Here is a 20,942-nt window from a genome sequence, read left to right on the forward strand (position 1 = left end):
CCTCTGCCTTCTACCACCTGCTGCTCCTCTCCTTCTTGGCCCACCTGAGCACACACTCCCGATCGATGAACCGATGGAACCGTACCAGCACCGCCCGCGGAGGCTTGTTAACCTTGGGCCTCCTCACCAACACTCTATGGGCCCCTTCCAGCTCCAGGGGCCCCTGGAAGGACCCCGCTCCCATCAGCGAGTTCAACATGGTGACCACATAGGCCCCCACGCCCGGCCCCTCCAGCCCCTCTAGGAGGCCCAGAATCCGCAGATTCTTCCGCCTCGATCAATTAGGTAATCCTGAAACGACTTTGTTAGTTAACCGTTGAAATGTGGCTGGGACGTTTTTCATGCCAAATGGCATAACTTTGAATTGGTACATACCATCTGGAGTCACAAAACCCTGAAATCTCCTTTCGGATAAAGGTACCTGCCAGTAACTTTTAAGTAAATCCAGTTTGGAAATAAAAGCTGATTGTCCCACCTTCTCAATGCAATCCTCCAAACGTGGGATAGGATAAGAGTCCGTTCTTGTAACTGCATTAACCTTTCTATAGTCCACACAACCATTGGGTACCGTCCGGTTTTGCTACCATCACTATGGGGAGCTCCATTTGCTGAAACCCACTTCAATAATGCCATTTTAAATCATACTTTCAATCTCTTTGTTAACCTGTGCCAATTTTAAAGGGTTAAGTCCATATGGATGTTGTTTGATTGGAACAGCATTTCCCACATCTACATCATGTATAGCCATTTTAGTACTTCCCAATTTATCTCCACAAACTTGCCCATGTGATATCAATAACTCTTTCAGGTCAGTCCGTTTTTCCTCTGGAAGTTAACTCAGCAATTTATCCCAATTTTTAAGAACATCCTCGTTTTCCAATTTAATGAGGTATGTCAAATTCACAGTCATCTGGATTTGGTTCGTCACTTTGAGTTAGGATCATTAAAACCCCCTCCTTTTTCTCTCCGTCCCTTTCAAAGTACCTTTTAAGCATATTCGCATGACACACTCAGTGAGTTTTCCTTCTATCTGGCGTTCTTACCACATAATTTCCAGTTGCTACCAGCATGGTAGCATTGTGGATAGCACAATTGCTTCACAGCTCCAGGGTCCAGGTTCGATTCCGGCTTGGATCACTGTCTGTGGGGAGTCTGCACATCCTCCCCGTGTGTGCGTGGGTTTCCTCCGGGTGCTCCGATTTCCTCCCACAGTCCAAAGATGTGCAGGTTAGGTGGATTGGCTATGATAAATTGCCCTTAGTGTCAAAAATTGCCCTTAGTGTTGGGTGGGGTTACTGGGTTATGGGGATAGGGTGGAGGTGTTGACCTTGGGTAGGGTGCTCTTTCCAAGAGCCGCTGCAGACCCGACGGGTCGAATGGCCACCTTCTGCACTGGAAATTCTATGATATCTATGAATTCACCTCACTTAATTTCATTTCAATCTGATAAGGTCCACAAAACCTTGCTTTTAAAGGTTCACCTACCACTGGTAACAATACTAAAATTTTATCTCCATAGGCAAAACTACGAACTTTGGATTTCTTGTCCGCTACCCGTTTCATCACGTTGTGCAATGTTTAAATGTTGTCTTGCCAATTCCCCTGCTCTATTTAATCGTTCCCTAAAATTTGACACGTAATCCAATAATGTAAATTCTGATTTCTCATTCACCAATTTTTCCTTAATCAATTTAAGTGGTCCTCTTACCTCATGACCAAAAATTAGTTCAAAAGGACTGAATTTGGTTGACTCATTAGGTGCATCCCTAATTGCAAACAGTACGAATGGAATTCCTTTATCCCAATCCTCTGGATAATCTTGACAATAAGCCCTCAACATTGTCTTCTTTAATGTCTGGATGGTACGCAGTTGATTTAAATTGTTTTATTCCAGGGCAGCACGGTGGCGCAGTGAGTAGCACTGCTGCCTCACATCGCCGAGGTCCCAGGTTCGATCCCGGCTCTGGGTAACTGTCCATGTGGAGTTTGCAATTTCTCCCCGTGGGTTTCGCCCTCAAAGATGTGCAGGCTAGGCGGATTGACCACACTAAATTGCCCCTTAATTGGAAAAAATGAATTGGGTACTCTAAATTTATAAAAATAAATAAATAAATAAAGTTTTATTCCTAAGCTATCCATAACTTCTTTGAATAACCTCGAGGTAAGATTTGATCCTTGATCCGATTGTATTTCTGTGGGTCGTCCATATCTAGTAAAGAATTGAAATAACTCCTCCACAATCTTTTTAGCTGTAATACTACGTACTGGAATGGCCTCTGGAAACCTAGTAGACATATCCATTATAGTCAAAAGATATTGATTCCCACTTTTCGTTTTAGGAAGCCGTCCTACGTAATCAATTAAGACCCTTGTAAAAGGTTCCTCAAATGCTGGAATAGGTATTAAGGGCGCTGGTTTTAACACTGAGTGAGGTTTCACTATCACTTGACATGTGTGACATGATCGATAAAATTTAACTACATCTTTATGTAGTCCAGGCCAATAAAATTGTTTTTGTATTTTAGCTTGAGTTTTCCTTACTCCCAAATGACCTCCCCTGGTATCTCATGTGCAACTCACAACACCTCCTTTCTATACCCTACCGGCAATACTACTTGATGAACCTTTGCCCACTTTTCATCCGCCTGCATATGTAAAGGTCTCCATTTTCTCATCAAGACATCACTTTTATGGTTATAACACTCTGGGATACACTCAGATTCCTCTTCCGTGTATGCTTTCTGATACATCCGGTTTATTTCTACATTTTTCTGTTGTAACTCCTCCAATTTTCCTGAACTAAAAATGTCCGCCTCATCCTCCACCTGTTCTTGTTCTTTTTCAACCATCTGATCAAAAATCGTTTCTGATAATTGCACTTCAACTTCATCTTCACTCTTTGATTTCTCCTCTTGTCTTAACCTGTGACTTTGCGACCTTGTTATTACACAATCCGGAAAAATCCCAGGATACTCGTCCTTCAACGCTTCAGTTGTCTGATTTTCCACTGGCTTATCAACCACAGTAGGCATATCACTCCCACCTGTGATCCAGCTATATCATTAACCAAGATAAACTGTATTCCTGGACAAGATAGTTTCTCTATTACTCCAACTACCACTTCACCACTCTTCACAGGACTTTCCAACCTTACCTTATATAATGGAACACTACTCTTCTCACCCTGAATTCCACATATTACCACTTTTTCTTGCAATATTCCTCCCAAACTACATAACTCCTCATCTCTTACCATTAAAGATTGGCTAGTTCCGGTATCTCTTAAAATTGTGACTTCTTTACCTGCTCTGTCTGGTACACATGAGTAAACTTTACCCACACAAGGAAATTCTTTAAAGAGATCTGGAACCTTCTTATTAATCACCTCTTGATCAGGCTGTACAATCTTTTGCACCTCCTTCGCTTCACTTGGGCTTTCCTTTACCACTTTAACAAACCCCACTGCCTTATCCTGTTTTACCACATCAGCCTTCCCAGTGCTTTTCTTCAACCACCAACACTGTGACTTTACATGGCCTAGTTTATTTCCCAAGTCTGCGGCTAATCTCGCAGTTTTAACTCTCTGCTCTTCCACATGAGTTCTCACTACATCAGGAATTGAATTTTTAAACTCCTCCAAAAGTATAATTTCTCTGAGAGCTTCATACGTTTGGTCTATTTTCAAAGCCCATATCCAACTATCAAAATTGCAAACTCCATGTATGTTTGACCAAATTCTTTCCTTAAATTTCTAAACCTTTGTCTGTAGGCTTCAGGTACTAGTTCATATGTACCTAAGATGGATTTTTTCACCTCCTCATACGTCCCAGAAACCTCCTCCGATAGTGATGCAAACACTTCACTAGTCCTACCTACCAGCTTTGTCCTGTGGCCATTTCATTTGTTTAGCTACCTTCTCAAATAAAATGAAAAAGGCTTCTACCTCCTTCTCATCAAACCTTGGCACTGCGTGGACATATTTAAATAGATCCCCACCAAGTCTTCGACCATGATGCTCTTTCTCACTATCCTCATCACTAACCTCCAACTGTATGTTTCCCTTTCTGAAGCCATTTTCTGACGTTCACACTCTCTCTCTTTATCTTTTTCCCTGATCTGTATCTCCCTTTCTCATTCTTTTTGTTCTGCTAGGGCTATTCTTTCTTTTCTCCTTTCTTCTGTCTCCTTTTCTTTTTCCTCTCTCTCTCTTTCGTACTCAAGCTGCTTTAATTCTTTCTCATGTTCCATTTGTTTAATTTGTAACTGAATTTTTGCCATTTCCAATGAGTCAAACTGTATCTCAGGCAATTTTAAATGCTTAGCCACCGCCATAATTACCTCATCTTTTCGCATTTTGTCAGGTAATGTAATTGCAATGTTTTTGCCAACTCTAAAATCCTGTTTTTAGTCTCTGTCCGTAGATACTGCGTGTGGCCGTCTCCACTCCCAAAAACTTCAGAGCCTCTGAAAGAGCCATTGTCCACAACACACTCCCTACTTAAACTGAAATACCACACCTGAAAAGCAACCACAATATGCTCACCCCTCACTGTCTTTAAGTTCACTAAGCCAATCCAAAATCCAATAGATAGACTTTTATCCCCCTCAAGCTCCCAATTTGTTATGGGCCAGGGTTTAGAGAACCCCAAAGTGCATCATGGAGTTCACCTGACCCACAACTTTTAATAGATTGTGGTATGGGGAGCAGATAGCCCACTCTACAAGTGTGGTGCAGCAGAAATTTAAAAGTAATTTTTAAAGTAAAACAATGTTTCATCTATGAACTCAGCTAACCTTTTTAAAACATACAGTGAACATCTTCGCAACCATCAATTTAAAAACACCGCCCAAAGAATACAACGTTCTAAGTAATCCTTAAACTTTCCTTTTAACATCCATAAGACAAAAATAGCCCGTTGTACAGAAAGACATCAGGCTTAACTTCCCTACTGAGAACAGTTACCACGTTGAAATCACCAAATGGACATTCATAAGCTTGCAGAGATTCACACATATCTTGCTGTGATTGCTGCTTCTCCAAAACTAAAACGAAACTAAAAAACACAGACACACCCAAGCTTTTCCTCAAAGCGAAACTAAAAAAAGAGCCAGAGCTCAGCATACCGACACTCTGACATCACTGCAGCCACTTGAGCAGACAAACATTTCTTAAAGTGACATTCCCATGACATAAAGACACTCAGTGATTTGGCCTCTACAGCCTTCTGCGGTAAAGAGTTCCACAGATTCATCACCCTCTGGCTGAAGAAATTCCTCCTCATCCCTGTTTTAAAGGATCGCCCCTTTAGTCTGAGATTGTGTTCTCTGGTTCTATCCTCTCCACATCTACTCTATTCAGGCCGCGCAGTATCCTGTAAGTTTCAATGAGATCCCCCCCATATCCTTCTAAACTCCAACAAGTACAGACCAAGAGTCCTCAACCGTTCCTCATACGCCAAGCTCTTCATTCTAGGTATCATTCTTGTGAACCTTCTTTAGACCCTTTCCAAGGCCAATACATCCTTCCTTAGATACGGGGCCCAAAACCGCTCACAATACTCCAAATGGGGTTTGACCAGAGCCTTATAAAGCCTCAGACGTACATCCCTGCTCTTGTACTCTTGTCCTCTCGACATGAATGCTAACATTGTATTTGCCTTCCTAACTGCCGACTGAACCTGCACGTTAATCTTAAGAGAATCTTGCACAAGGACTCCCAAGTGCCTTTATGCTTCTGATTTCCTAAACATTTCCCCATTTAGAATATAGTCTATGCCTCCATTCCTCCTTTCAAAGTGCATTTCTGCCACTTCATTGCCCACTCTACTAGCTTGTCCAAATCCTTCTGCAACCCCCCTGCTTCCTCAATACTACCTGTCCCTCTACTGATCTTTGTATCATCTGCAAAGTTAGCAACAGTGCCTTCAGTTCCTTCTTCCAGACCATTAATGTATATTATGAAAAGTTGTGGTCCCAGCACAGAAGGCCCGAGGCACACCACTAGTCACCGGCTGCCATCCTGAAAAAGACCCCTTTATCCCCACTCTCTGCCTTCTGCCAGTCAGCCAATTCTCTATCCATGCCAGGATCTTACACTTACACGTCATGGGAAGTCTCCTGTGCGGCACCTTGTCAAAGGCCTTCTGGAAATCGAAATAAATCACGTCCATTGGTTCTCCGTTGTCTCTCCCTGTTACCTCCTCAAAGAACTGCAACAGATTTGTCAGACATGACCTCCCTTTGACAAAGCCGTGCTGACTCAGTACTATTTTATCATGCACTTCCAAGTACTCTTCAATCTCATCTTTACTAATGGACTCTAAAATCTTACCAATGACCGAAGTCAGGCTAACCGGCCTATAATTTCCAGTCTTCTGCCTCCCTCCCTTCTTAAACAGCGGTGTTACATTAGCCACTTACCAGTCCTCTGCTACCCTTCCTGCCTCCAGTGATTCCTGAAAGATCGTCACCAATGCGTCCACAATCTCCTCAGCTATCTCTTTTAGGACCCTGGGGTGTAGTCCAGGTGATTTATTCACTTTCAGACCTTTCAGTTCCTCCAGAACCTTCACCGAAGTGATGGCCACTGCACTCACCTAGGTCCCCTGATTCTCCTGGAGCTCTGGCATCCATCTGGTGTCTTCCACCGTGAAGATTGATGCAAAGTAACTATTCAGTTCCTCTGCCATTTCTTTGGCGACCCCTGCGGCAGGTTCCCTGGCGACGTGGCGGATGAACCATACAAAACGGCATAGCCCTTGGTGGGGCTAGATGATCCTGCCGAGAGCTAATGGTGAGCCACCTCTGCCACCGGAAAACACACTCCAAGGAAGCCAGAAAACTCCAGCCAATGGTTTTGGTCTTCCTGATATTTAGGCAGAGGTACGTTCTACTTGCCGAGCAATGAACACCAGACAAGCAATGTGGCAAATCAAGGACAGTGGCAGGGTCAAGACAGTTGGTAGTGAGGCAGAGGCGGGTGTTGCCAACGCAATATGATGTATTTTCAGATGATGCTGATAATGAGGCAGGACGGGGCCAAGAATAGATCCTTGGGGCTCCACTCTTTCTCTGGCATGACTGGATGGATATGAATGGTATCTAATACAGGTAGGGAATGTAAAGTGAATGGGAGAACCCTCAAGAGTATTGACAGTCAGAGAGATCTAGGTGTACAGGTCCACAGGTCACTGAAAGGGGCAACACAGGTGGAAAAGGTAGTCAAGAAGGCATATGGCATGCTTGCCTTCATTGGCCGGGGCATTGAGTATAAAAATTGGCAAGTCATGTTGCAGCTGTATAGAACCTTAGTTAGGCCACACTTGGAGTATAGTGTTCAACTCTGGTCACCACACTACGAGAAACTTTAGAGAGGGTGGAGAAGAGATTTACCAGGATGTTGCCTGGTATGGAGGGCATAAACTTAGAGGAGAGGTTGAATAAACTCGGTTTGTTCTCACTAGAACGACGGAGGTTGAGGGGCGACCTGATAGAGGTCTACAAAATTCTGAGGGGCATAGACAGAGTGGATGGTCAGAGACTTTTTCACAGGGTGGAGGGGTCAATTACTCGAGGGCATAGGTTTAAGGTGCGAGGGGCAAGGTTTAGAGATGTACGAGGCAAGTCTTTTTACACAGAGGGTAGTGGGTGCCTGGAACTCGCTACTGGAGGAGGTGGTGGAAGCAGGGGCGATAGTGATATTTAAGGGGCATTTTGACAAATACATGAATAGGATGGTAAGAAGTCTTACAACACCAGGTTAAAGTCCAACAGGTTTGTTTCGATGTCACTAGCTTTCGGAGCGCTGCTCCTTCCTCAGGTGAATAGGATGGGAATAGAAGGATACGGACCCAGGAAGTGTAGAAGATTTTAGTTTAGATGGGCAGCATGGTCGGCGCAGGCTTGGAGGGCCGAAGGGCCTGTTCCTGTGTTGTACTTTTCTTTGTTCTTGGTTTGTTCTTTGTAGGCGTGTGCAGTCCCAACCAGCTGGATGACAGAGGAGAAGAGAACTGCTGGAGGACAACGTTGAGATTGATCTTGTTTTAGAAATCTGCTATTTGCGAGCATGCCACAGGTTGGACATGTGACCCTTTTGAGAGCTGCTTGCTGGATGCAAAACTTCTATATCTTTGTACAATTGGTGCAGTAATACTATTGCATCTGTAGTACTATTAATTAATCGCTGACATTTCAGCAAACTTCAGGTGCCATTAACATTCTTATTCAGTGTTTACAATGAGAGTGGACATAGGAACAAGAATTGAAAATGCAGTCCTTACCTTATCTTCACCGGTGGACACCCCCCAGGAGAACACCTTGGTGAGAAACTTTATATTTGCGATTTCACTTTCCACTTTCTCAATGGTATCTTCAATTCTTTTAACTTGAATCTTCATACAATGTATTTTATTTTTCCTATAGGGTTACATAACCTTATTAGTCACGAGTATTTTTGACTTTCAGTCCTCATTACTGGCCAAAGGACCAGCTATCTCTTTGGTAACCACTAGTCCAAGGCACTGGTTCTGTGTTTTGTCTGTGCATAAATAACATTATTCAATCAAAATATACACTGTATATACTCCGGAAAACTTATTGTCAAATAAATGAAGACTCTAACTGCAGTGAGGTTGTGGCGAGATTCCAAGATAAATGAGCAATTGGAACAGTCATGACAAAATCCTCAAAGGCTGATTTTGATTGTTAAAATTGAATGATTAAACTATGTGATTCAACGTTCATGTTGCTGGTTTTTGGGTTAAGCTCACTAGATAATTGGACATTAAGGTACTGCTGAAAAAGAGACAATGCTGTTGAAATCTTTGTTTAATTCAAAAAAGATGCATGGGCATGTTTGTCCTGCTTGCAGACAAACAAAAACATAGGGGAGAATAGTTTCCTAGTGCATTATCCACGGAAATGTCTCGACCAATCAGAGCTGACTTGCCAACAAGTCAGCACCCTTTTCTCACGCAGTATAAATTGTTGCTCCCTTTGAAATTTGGGATTCTTGTGTCTGCCCTGCTGAGTGCAAGAGGAAAAGCTTCAACAGCATGTCAATAATTAGAACCTGGGACTTCCGGGTGCAGCTATGCAGAGCTAGGTCGCATATTCGGTAGCTCCCACTTGGAACGGACTTTTGGGCTCTTTTACAGGGCCCCCACGGCATTTGTTTGGCATTTCTCGGTGTGGCAAAAAGACTGCAGCATTCTCCTGACAGTGTCCCCCAGGAATGTTATGTCTTTTGGCTACCAGAACCGGCAGAAACAGTAAAAGATTTGGCTTTGGCTGCAGGTTTAGACAAAAGCCTCTTCCAGCATGCAGGCGGGGGAAGGGCAAGCTTAAAGCTGCAATCTGACTTGACTCTATCAAAGGTGAATTCTAGCAGCAGAGGGAACAACTGTGAAAAGATCTACCAAGGCCATTGAAGAAGCAGGGACGAGGCTTCCGGTGGCAGCCATGGAGGAGTAGGTCACGGATTCGGCAGCTCCCGTCTGGAACTGACTCTCAGACCTTTTTCAGGAGTTTCCATAGACTTTTTAAACGGACCAGAAGTGTAACGGCCAAAGGAGCGGCACTGGAGCAACGGGAGAAGCGAGGGAAAGAAATCAAAATGGCGGTGGCCAGGAACAAAGGGGAGCTGCAGGAGTTCATCAAGCGCTGCTTCGAGGAGCAGCACGAGGAGATGCGCAGCGAGATGTTGGCGCCTATGCTTTCGGCAATTGAAGGACTCGGGATCACCCAGAAGGTCCACGAAGCTAAGATCCAGGAGGTACAGAAAGGAGTCAGTCAGAACGAGGACGAGCTCGTGGGCCTGGCGGTGAGAGTGGAGCAGAACAAGGCGCTACACAAGAGGTGGGCGGGAAGACTCGAAGACCTGGAGAACAGGTCGAGGAGAAAGAATCTGCGAATCCTGGGTCTCCCTGAGGGAGTGGAGGGGGCTGATGCCGGGGCATACGCAAGCACGATGCTCGAGGTGATGATGGGCACGAAGGCCCCTTCGAGGCCGTTGGAGTTGGACGGGGCACATCGGGTGCTGGCGAAGAAGCCCCAGGCAAATGAGCCGCCAAGGGCGATGGTGGTGAGGTTCCACCGGTTCACGGACAGAGAGTGGGTCCTGAGATGGGCCAAGAAGGAGCGGAGCAGTAAGTGGGACAATGCAGAGATCCAAATATACCTGGACTGGAGCACGGAGGTTGCAAAGCGGAGAGCGGGTTTCAACCGGGCCAAAGCGGCGTTGTACCGGAAAGAAGTGAAATTCGGAATGCTGCAGCCAGCGCGACTGTGGTTCACAGACAAGGGCCAACAGTATTACTTAGAAACGCCTGAAGAGGCGTGGACCTTTGTACAAGCCGAAAAGTTGGACTCTAACTGAGTGTTTGTGAGGGTAGGGGGGATGTTTGAGGTTTGATGTGTGATGGTTGTATATAGGGGGTCAATCACGCGCAGGAAATGTTACATGGGCTGGGGGAGAGAGACAAGGCCGCGACAGGAGCTGCGCCAGAGGGGGCGGAGCGGGCTTTGGAAAGCGCGGGGTGTTTTCCCGCGCGCGGGAAGAAAGGCGGGAAGGGGAACGAAGGAATGCATATGGATTGGGAGACTCCCACGTGGGGAGGTCAATGGGACAGCGGGGGAAGCCGGGGTCAGCAGGCGTCAGCTGACTTACGGGAGTGACATGGGGGGGGGGGGGAGCAAAATAGCGAGACAGGGGTCTAGCGGGGGGGAGGGGAGGGGGGGGATAAAGGGTTGCTGCTGCAGTGGCCGAAAGGGAATGGGACACAGAAGAGGTGGTCGGGATGGGGATCCCCCCTCTGGGGACTGGAGGGTGAGGGAGGCGTGGACACGGGACTGGCCCAGAAAAGGAGATGGCTAGTCGGCGGGGCGTGGGGGGGTGAGAGCCCCTCCAATCCGGCTGATAACGTGGAATGTGAGGGGCCTGAATGGGCCGGTGAAGAGGGCTCGAGTGTTCGCGCACTTAAAGGGACTGAAGGCGGACGTGGCCATGCTCCAAGAGACACACCTGAAGGTGGCGGACCAGGTCAGGCTAAGAAAGTGATGGGTAGGACAGGTATTCCACTCGGGACTGGACGCGAAGAATAGAGGGGTGGCAATATTGGTGGGAAAGCGGGTGTCATTTGAGGCCAAGACTATTGTAGCGGACAATGGAGGGCGATATGTAATGGTGAGCGGTAGGCTGCAAGGGATGTGGGTGGTGTTGGTAAACGTATACGCCCCGAACTGGGATGATGCAGGATTCATTTTTTAAAAAAATAATTTTTATTAAAGGTTTTCATAAAATATCAGTAACAAAATGAGAAAGAAAAAAGAACCCAACAGGGTTAAGTACAAAACACAATCTAAAAAAGCAACCCCCCCAAACCCCTCCCCCCCGTACCTGAATAATAAATTAACATTAACACCCCGACTTAAGACAACAGGTGTATACACCCCCTCAGACCCTTCCAGTGTAAATAACATAAACAAAAATAAAGTAAACCCCCCCCCCCCACCCCCTGAGCTGCTGCTGCCATTGACCAATGTCTAGCGTTCTGCCAGAAAGTCTAAGAACGGTTGCCACCGCCTAAAGAACCCTTGTACCGACCCTCTCAAGGCGAATTTCACCCTCTCCAATTTAATGAACCCTGCCATATCGCTGATCCAGGATTCCACGCTTGGGGGCCTCGTATCTTTCCACTGAAGGAGAATCCTTCGCCGGGCTACCAGGGACGCAAAGGCCAGAATTCCGGCCTCTTTCGCCTCCTGCACTCCCGGCTCCCCTGCCACCCCAAATATTGCGAGCCCCCAGCCCGGTTTGACCCTGGATCCTACCACCCTCGACACCGTCCTCGCTACGCCCTTCCAAAATTCCTCCAGTGCTGGGCATGCCCAGAACATATGGGTATGATTTGCTGGGCTCCCTGAGCACCTAACACACCTGTCCTCACCCCCAAAGAACCGGCTCATCCTTGTCCCGGTCATGTGTGCCCTGTGCAGCACCTTAAACTGTATGAGGCTGAGCCTCGCGCATGAAGAGGAAGAGTTCACCCTCCCTAGGGCATCTGCCCACGTCCCCTCTTCGATCTCCTCTCCCAACTCCTCCTCCCACTTACATGATGCAGGATTCATGAAGCGCATGTTGGGGTGCATTCCGGACCTGGAGATAGGAGGCCTGATAATGGGAGGGGACTTCAATACAGTGTTGGATCCAGCACTAGACCGCTCCAAATCAAGGACTGGAAAGAGGCCGGCGGCGGCCAAGGTACTTAGGGGGTTTATGGATCAGATGGGGGGCTCTCCCTATGTTGTTGGTTCCCACATGAAACATAACCTCTGGTTGTTCACCCTCCTTTCCAGACGTTGGTCCAACTGATCTGTTATGCCCCAAACCCTTGCATCTTCAAGGCAATACACTATATGGGAATCACTATCTAGGCTGCAAACTAGACCGTCTATCCCTCGAACTATTGAGTCACCCACTACTATATCTTTTTAATCTGCCGATCAGCCTCCCCTCTTTTCCCAGAGTAGCCTCAGGCACAAGGTATTGTGGTTTCCCCCTTGAGTCCTCTATCCTGACTCTGTCGTGTTGCTCACTTTATAGGCATCTAAAATTTCATACCTATTAGACAATTCCAAGGAGTCCTGGGTTTCCTGGACCTGCTGTTCTTCTCCTTTCGAAAATGGTCACCAACTCTACTTCTATCCCTACACTCCTCCTTCCTTGCCTATCAAAGTGAAGTGACCACCCTCTTTGTACAAATGTTCCACAAACCGCTCTCCCTCTTGTATGGTAAATCCCTCAGGCAAGAAGGTGCTGTTGGAGCGGGGGCATGCAGGCTGACAGTGCCAAATTTAATGAACTATTATTGTGCAACAAACATAGCCATGGTAAGGAACTGGGTAGTGGAGGAGGGGTCAGTATGGGAGCAGATGGATGCACCTTTGCGCAAGGGCACTCGCTTGGGGTCACTGTTGTTGACATCTCTGCGGGTCTCACGAGCCCTGATGGTGTGGGCACAATGGCGGCAGCACCCAAGGCAGGAGGGCCCCTAGTTTGGGCTCCAATTGGAGGGAACCACAGCTTTGTTCCGGGGGGGCTGGATGCGGGGTTCTGAGAACCAGGGGGGGGGGGGGGGGAGAGAAACGACACCTTGTCGCGCTTGGAGGGGTTGGTAGAGGAGTATGAGCTGTCCAGCGGAATGGGTTCCGGTACTCACAGGTCTGGGACTATATGAAGAAACAGATACCGTCTTTTCCTGACCTGAAGATTCATAAAGAGTTAATGGACTGGGAGGGTGCCCTGATAGGAGAAGCTAAGTGGAAGGAAGTGCTGGGGAGTGTGCTGGAGGCCAGGCTATGGGAGGAGGCTCCGAGAAGGGTAAATGCATCCTCTTCATGCACTAGGCTTAGCCTCACCAATTTAAAGTAGTTCACAGGGCACATATGATGGTGGCTAGAATGAACAGGTTTTTTGAGCGGATGGAGACTAGGTGTGGGCGGTGGGCCTACTAACCATGTCCACATGTTTTGAGTCTGTCCGAAGCTGGAGGGATTCTGGCAGAGGTTCGCTGATGTGATGTACGAGGGTGAAGATGGTCCCGAGTCCAGAAATGGCAATCTTTGTCCAGGGACGAGAGAGACTGACGTTTTGGCCTTTTCCTCTTTGGTAGCCCGGAGACAGATCTGGTTGGGATGGAGGGACTCGGGGCCATCGAACCAGAGGGTGTGGGTGAGCAACCTCGCAGAGTTTCTCGGGATGGAAAAATCAAGTTTGCCTTGAGAGGATCTGTGGAGGGGTTTGCCCGGAAATGGAAACCAGTTTATCGATTTCTTCCAGAATAGTTAAGTCAGCAAGGGGAGTGGGGGCATTTGGGGGCTTAAAAATAAAAAAAGGTGGCTGAGTGGGTGGAGGGCAACAGCAGGGAGGGTGGATAAAAAAAGATACACACTGTTGAGGCTCTGCTTTTTCTAAGCTACAACCAATATCTAACAGCCCCCTCTCTCTCTCTCTCTTTTGATTCAAGGTGGTGGTGTGGGGGGAGGAAATGTACAGCAATGTAATGTTTGGGGCTTGACCATTCTTTGACACTGGGTCCTCCACAATCCGCTTCTCAGTTTTGGTGAGCAAGCCCACTTCTCCCAGAATCCTTCGCAGTCACTTCTCACTACGACCGTTTGCTCAGGTTGAGTATATTCAAGACAAAGCTTGATCATTTTTGGGGGGGCAGTGAGTGAAGATAGGGTTAAGGTTGAAAAGCAGCCATGTGGCACAAAACAGTGGACGTTATAATCCACTGAACGGCACATTCAGCAGTATGCTTCAAGGTGGCTGCAGCACCAAGAAACATCCCGCTATCCAATGGCACTTTGCTGTTTTGTTTACCTCGGAGTTTCTCTCCACCGAGGCCGCACTAAGAGGGATTTCCTGAAAGGCTCCTCGCAAATCGGGCCGCCATTTTGTCTGGCAGCCCTGGTTCCCCCCCCCCCCCCCCCCCCCACCCCCCTTCCCCTACTTTCAGGCCCTCTATGCGATTTTGACCCCCCCCCCTTAGCCTTGTGAAGGCCCCAGAAATCCCACCTCTACCTGGGCTAAGCCCCTGCCTGTGCCAACCTGGCACTGCCCTGGGTGTCCCGACCACCCAGGGGTCTCCAATGGCCTAGGAGACACCCCCCAGAGCAGCACATAAAACGCTCCCTCCAAACACACTCCAGGCAGCACACAGCTATGCCACATGGAGACCTACTCCACGTTTTCAGAGATGCAAACCTGGCCAGGCAGCTGGATGCCGTCAAGTTGAGACTGGACACCCTTTTCCTCCGGGGGTTTCAGAGGGTCAGGCACAGGTCAGCTAGTGTTGCCTGTCACCGTTAAGGTGGCCGGGGCCCACTGGCAGCAGAGCCTCCAGAGGACATCCGCTAGGGCACCAAAGGCCACAAGGCATGTAAAGCAGCCTCTACCTCTGATGTGCACCCTGGGGATACACCAAGACTAGGGGCTGAGCAGAGCATTAAAGTTGAGCATCACTAAGTCTGCCTTGGGGAGGGGGGCGGGGGGGGGAAAAGAGAGAACAGTTAGGGTTTTGAATGTTCACAATTAAAACATGTTACACTCAAGACATGTGAAGCCTCGGTCATGTTATTTGGCATAGGGGCAGGCCTGCTTCCCCCACCCCCTTTTGGCCTCTGCTTTCCCCCTGCCCTCCCCCTCCCATGGCAGTGATCTAGAACAGGAGCCCGAGGCAGTCCGCTTGAAGGTGATGGGCATGCGCACTGTCAGCAGAAAGCCAGGAGTCAGACCGTGGTATAGATTGAGGAGCACCGAGCTTTCCTCACAGCAGGTTATCATCCCCCTGCCTTGTATAATGAATTGCTGACAGTGCCAAAACAGGCCCAACACCCTGAAGTGATGTTCCACAGACTCTAGGATGGTGGAACAGGGTAGTCGGGGTGGGGGGAGGTGGGGGAAAGAGAGAAAGAACAGAGGCTCGAGATGATGGGCAAAGCCTCGTCCAAATGAGAAGTGGGCGAGGATGAGGGCCTCCCTTGTCCTCCAGGCATGCGCGTCCTTACCACCGCCTGGCCTTCTTCCTTGTGCTGCTTCCACGGGTCCTCTCCAGGCTGTCCTCCAGCCTAGTCCTGACCCCTTCTTCAGGCAATGCCACAGGTCCCTCTGTCTCCTCCTCCAGCAACTTGCCACGGTGCTGTGCCAGGTTGCCGGGGGCGGGGGGGGGGGGTTCTGCAGTGCATCACCAGAGAAGTTGAAGCAAGAGAAACGCATTTTGAGCAGTCCGATGCACCGATCAATGACAGCACAAGTGGCAACAAGGGTTTTGTTATACCGGGTCTCAACATCGGCCTCCGGCTTATGTACTTGTATTATTAGCTGGTTTAGCTCAGTGGGCTCGACAGCTGGTTTGTAATGCAGAACATTGCTAGTAGCGTGGGTTCAATTCCCGTACCAGCTTACCCGAACAGACGCCGGAATGTGGAGACTAGGGGCTTTTCATAGTAACTTCATACTTGTGACAATAAAACATTACTATTATTATTAGCCAGGATCTCAGAACCAACCAGTCATCCTGGGGTGGTCCTCGAAGATGCCAGGGATGTCTGTGTCCCAGCATGTAGCTGTCACACGCACACTCTCTTGGAAGCATGCTTGATCTGAAGATGGTGCTCGTACAAAGTTGAACATTCAGGGAGTGGAACCCCTTCCTGTTAGTTAATGAAAGGCATTCCCTGTTGCCCAGGTGTGCGCAATAAGACATGCATGCCATCAATTACCCGTGGATCTGGGGCATCTCTGCAATGGCAGGGAATCCTTCTGCTTGGGCATCTTGATGGCCTTTGTGCAGCTTGAAGTTCATATAGTCGGATGCTTGGGTATCCATGATTTCACGGATGCACTTGTAGGCTGTAGGATGTGAAATGTCGCACATGTTCCCACTCTTCTGGAATCAACCAGTGGCAAAGTAGTTAAGGGCGGCAGTGACCTTCACGGCCACCGGGAACAGGTCCCATACAAAGTGCCAAGTTCCTTGTTGAGGTGGAGCCTCCTGCGCACATGCTATCCGACAACTCCTCAAACGACCGCCATCGCTGGCTTCCCCCTCCCAGCCCCTCCACGGGGAACCAGGTCCTCAGGCAGTGGGGCGGGCCCTTGCACATGGACTGCCTCCTCGGGTCCGTGTTGACGCTGCTGGCACCGCCTTTTCCGGCGTCTGGCTGCCTGGACTGCCACCAGCACCGCAAGGGCAGCTGCTATAGGGTCTGTCATGTGCGAGTACCCTTTAAGAAATGGGTGTTTAAGAAATGTACCTTTAAGAAATGGAGCAGCTCATGTTACTGGAGTGATGTCAGAGTGTGGGTGGAGCTGACCTTTACTTCTGCTTTTTGGGTTTCAGTTTGAGAGGGCTTGGGTGTGTCGGTTTTTCAGTGAGCTGAATCTGAAGTTAAAAGTGAGCTGCACTGCTGTTGATCTCTGCCATTAAAAGACCATCTATGGATCATTTGGTGAATTCAGAAGAATTGTAAATGTTTTCAGTCTTGAATGTAAACCCTAATGTGCTCCCGTTTGAAGGTTTGTTAACTCTTTTGGATGTTAAAAGGACAGCATACAGGTTATTTAGTGTTGTATTCTTTGGGGAGTGTATTTGATTTACTGGTTGCTAAGATATTCACTGTTTGTTTTAAAAAGGTTAACTTGAGTTCATAGAATAAACACGGTTTTGATTTTAAAAAAACACTGGTCCATTTTCTGCTGTACCATACCTGTAGAGTGAGCGTGTGCTCCCCATACCACAATCTATTAAACGTTGTGGGTCAGGTGAACTCCATGATACACTTTGGGATTCTCCTAATCCTGGCCCATAACTGGCGGCTCGAGGAGGATAAAAGTCTATCTATTGGATTGGCTTAGTGAACTTAAAAGACAGTGAGGGGTGAGCATATTGTGGTTGCTTTTCAGGTGCGGTATTCTAGTTTAAGTGGGGTGTGTGTTGTGGACAATGGCTCTTTCAGAGGCTCTGAAGTTTTTGGGGGTGGAGACGGTCACACGCAGTACCTTATGGACAGAGACTAAAAGCAGACTGTTAGATTTGGCAAAGACATTGCAGTTAACATTACCTGACAAAATGCGAAAAGATAAGGTAATTATGGCAGTGGCTAAGCATTTAAAGTTGCCTGAAATAGTTTGACTCATTGGAAATGGCAAAAATTCAGTTGCAAATTAAACAAATGGAACATGAGAGAGTTAAAGCAGCTTGAATACGAAAGAGAGAGCGGAAAAAGAAAGAGGGGGCAGAAAAAGAAAGAGAGAGAGGAAAAAGAAAAGGGGAGAAAAGAAAGGAGAAAAGAAAGAATAGCCCTAGCTTAACAAAAAGAGAAAAGGAGATACAGATCAGGGAAAAAGATAAAGAGAGTTTGAACTTCAGAAAATGGCCATGAAACATGACAGTCAGTTAAAATTGGCAGACGTAAAGGGAAACGGTGATGATGATAGTGAGAAAGAACGTCATAGTCGACGGCGTGGTGGGGACCTATTTAAATATGTCCAAGCATTGCCAAGGTTTGATGAGAAGGAGGTGGAAGCCTTTTTCATTTCATTTGAGAAGGTAGCTAAACAAATGAAATGGCCACAAGACATGTGGGTATTACTGATTCAAACAAAGCTGGTAGGTAGAGCGAGTGAAGTGTTTGCATCACTACCGGAGGAGGTATCGGAGATGTATGAGGAGGTGAAAAAATCCATCTTGGGTGCATATGAACTAGTGCCTGAAGCTTACAGACAAAGGTTTAGAAATTTAAGAAAATAATTTGGTCAAACATTCATGGAGTTTGAAAGGCTCAAGAGTAATTTTGATAGGTGGATAAGGGCTTTGATAATAGATCAAACGTATGAAGCTCTCAGAGAAATTATAATTTTGGAGGAGTTTAAAAATTCAATTTCTGATGTAGTGAGAACTCATGTGGAAGAAGAGGGTTAAAACTGTGAGATTAGCAGCAGAAATGGCAGTTGATTATGAATTAGTTCATAAATCAAAGCTTGGTTTCCGACATCAATTTCAGCTAGTGAGGGATAGAAACTGGGGACACGAGAAATACTCAAGTGGTAACGGTAAAGGTGATCTGATGGGAGATAATGAAAGTGTACCTCAGGTTAAAAAAGAAATCCAGGAGGATGGAAAGGAAAACGTTTCAAATGTTTTCACTGTAATAAACTAGGCCATGTAAAGTCACAATGTTCGTGGTTGAAGAAAAGCACTGGGAAGGCTGATGTGGTAAAACAGGATAAGACAGTGGGGTTTGTTAAAGTGGTAAAGGAAAGCCCAAGTGAAGCAAAGGAAGTGCAAAAGATTGTACAGCCTGATCAAGAGGTGATTGATAAGAAGGTGCCAGATCACTTTAAAGAATTTACTTGTGTGGGTAAAGTTTACTCATGTGTATCAGGACGAGTAGGTAAAGAAGTCACAATATTAAGAGATACGGGAGCTAGTCAACCTTTATATGGTAAGAGATGAGGAGTTATGTAGTTTGGGAAGAATGTTGCCAGAAAAGGTGGTAATATGTGGAATTCAGGGTGAGAGGAGTAGTGTTCCATTATATAAGGTAAGGTTGGAAAGTCCAGTGAAGTGGTAAGAGGAGTAATAGAGAAACAATCTTGTCCAGGAATACAGTTTATCTTGGGTAATGATATAGCTCGATCGCAGGTGGGAGTGATGCCTACTGTGGTTGATAAGCCAGTGGAAAATCAGACAACTGAAGTGTTGCAGAACGAACATCCTGGGATTTTTCCGGATTGTGTAGTAACAAGGTCGCAAAGTCACAGGTTAAGACAAGAGGAGAAATCAAAGAGTGAAGATGAAGTTGAAGTACAATTATCAGAAACGATTTCTGATCAGATGGGTGAAAAAGAACAAGAACAGGTGGAGGATGAGGCGGATATTTTTAGTTCAGGAAAATTGGCAGAGTTACAACAAAACTAGAAATAAAACGGATGTATCAGAAAGCATACACGGAAGAGGAATCTGAATGTATACCAGAGTGTTATTACCGTAAAAGTGATGTCTTGATGAGAAAATGGAGACCTTTACATATGCAGGCGAATGAAAAGTGGGCAGAAGTTCATCAAGACATTACTTTTACAGTATAGAAAGGGGGTGTTGCGAGTTGCACACGAGGTACCAGTGGGAGGTCATTTGGGAATAAGGAAAACTCAAGCTAAAATCCAGAAACTTTATTGGCCTGGACTACATAAAGATGTAGTTAAATTTTGTCAATCATGTTAAGTGATAGGGAAACCTCAAGCAGTGATAAAACCAGCACCCAGAATACCCATTCCAGCATTTGAGGAATCTTTTACAAGGGTCCTAATTGATTGCGTAGGACCGCTTCCTAAAACAAAAAGTGGGAATCAATATCTTTTGATGATAACGGATGTGTCTACAAGGTTTCCAGAGGCCATTCCAGTACGTAACATTACAGCTAAAAAGATTGTGGAGGAGTTACTTAAATTCTTTACGAGATATGGACTACCCACAGAAATACAATCGGATCAAGGATCAAAGAACAAAGAACAAAGAAATGTACAGCACAGGAACAGACCCTTCGGCCCTCCAAGCCCGTGCCGACCATGCTGCCCGACTAAACTACAATCTTCTACACTTCAGGGTCCGTATCCCTCTATTCCCATCCTATTCATGTATTTGTCAAGATGCCCCTTAAATGTCACTATCGTCCCTGCTTCCACCAACTCCTCCGGTAGCGAGTTCCAGGCACCCACTACCCTGTGTAAAAAACTTGCCTCGTACATCTACTCTAAACCTTGCCCCTCTCACCTTAAACCTATGACCCCTAGTAATTGACCCCTCTACCCTGGGGAAAAGCCTCTGACTATCCACTCTGTCTATGCCCCTCATAATTTTGTAGACCTCTATCAGGTCGACCCTCAACCTCCTTCGTTCCAATGCGAACAAACAGAGTTTATTCACCCGCTCCTCATAGCTAATGCCCTCCATACCAGGCAACATTCTGGTAAATCTCTTCTGCACCCTCTCTAAAGCCTCCACATCCTTCTGGTAGTGTGGCGACCAGAATTGAACACTATACTCGAAGTGTGGCCTAACTAAGGTTCCATACAGCTGCAACATGACTTGCCAATTCTTATACTCAATGCCCCAGCCAATGAAGGCAAGCATGCCGTATGCCTTCTTGACTACCTTCTCCACCTGTGTTGCCCCTTTCAGTGACCTGTACTCCTAGATCTCTTTGACTTTCAATACTCTTGAGGGTTCGACCATTCACTGTATATTCCCTACCTGCATTAGACCTTCCAAAATGTATTACCTCCCATTTGTCCGGATTAAACTCCATCTGCCATCTCTCCGCCCAAGTCTCCAAACAATCTAAATCCTGCTGTATCCTCTGACAGTCCTCATCGCTAT

General features: G+C 46.8%; 1 protein-coding gene across 2 annotated transcripts in view; it reads right to left on the reverse strand.

Moving 5' to 3' along the window:
• Positions 1 to 20,942, reverse strand: part of LOC140388168 (coiled-coil domain-containing protein 38-like) — a 124,080-nt gene that overhangs the window by 57,628 nt on the left and 45,510 nt on the right. For both annotated transcript variants that reach the window (XM_072471925.1, XM_072471924.1), the window contains one exon: positions 8,280 to 8,415. In XM_072471925.1, coding sequence (XP_072328026.1) covers positions 8,280 to 8,396 — 117 coding nt within the window. In that variant the 5' untranslated portion in view covers positions 8,397 to 8,415. The remainder of the gene's footprint in view (positions 1 to 8,279; positions 8,416 to 20,942) is intronic.

The sequence above is a fragment of the Scyliorhinus torazame genome, chromosome 13, assembly GCF_047496885.1.
Source record: "Scyliorhinus torazame isolate Kashiwa2021f chromosome 13, sScyTor2.1, whole genome shotgun sequence".
NCBI lineage: Eukaryota > Metazoa > Chordata > Chondrichthyes > Carcharhiniformes > Scyliorhinidae > Scyliorhinus > Scyliorhinus torazame.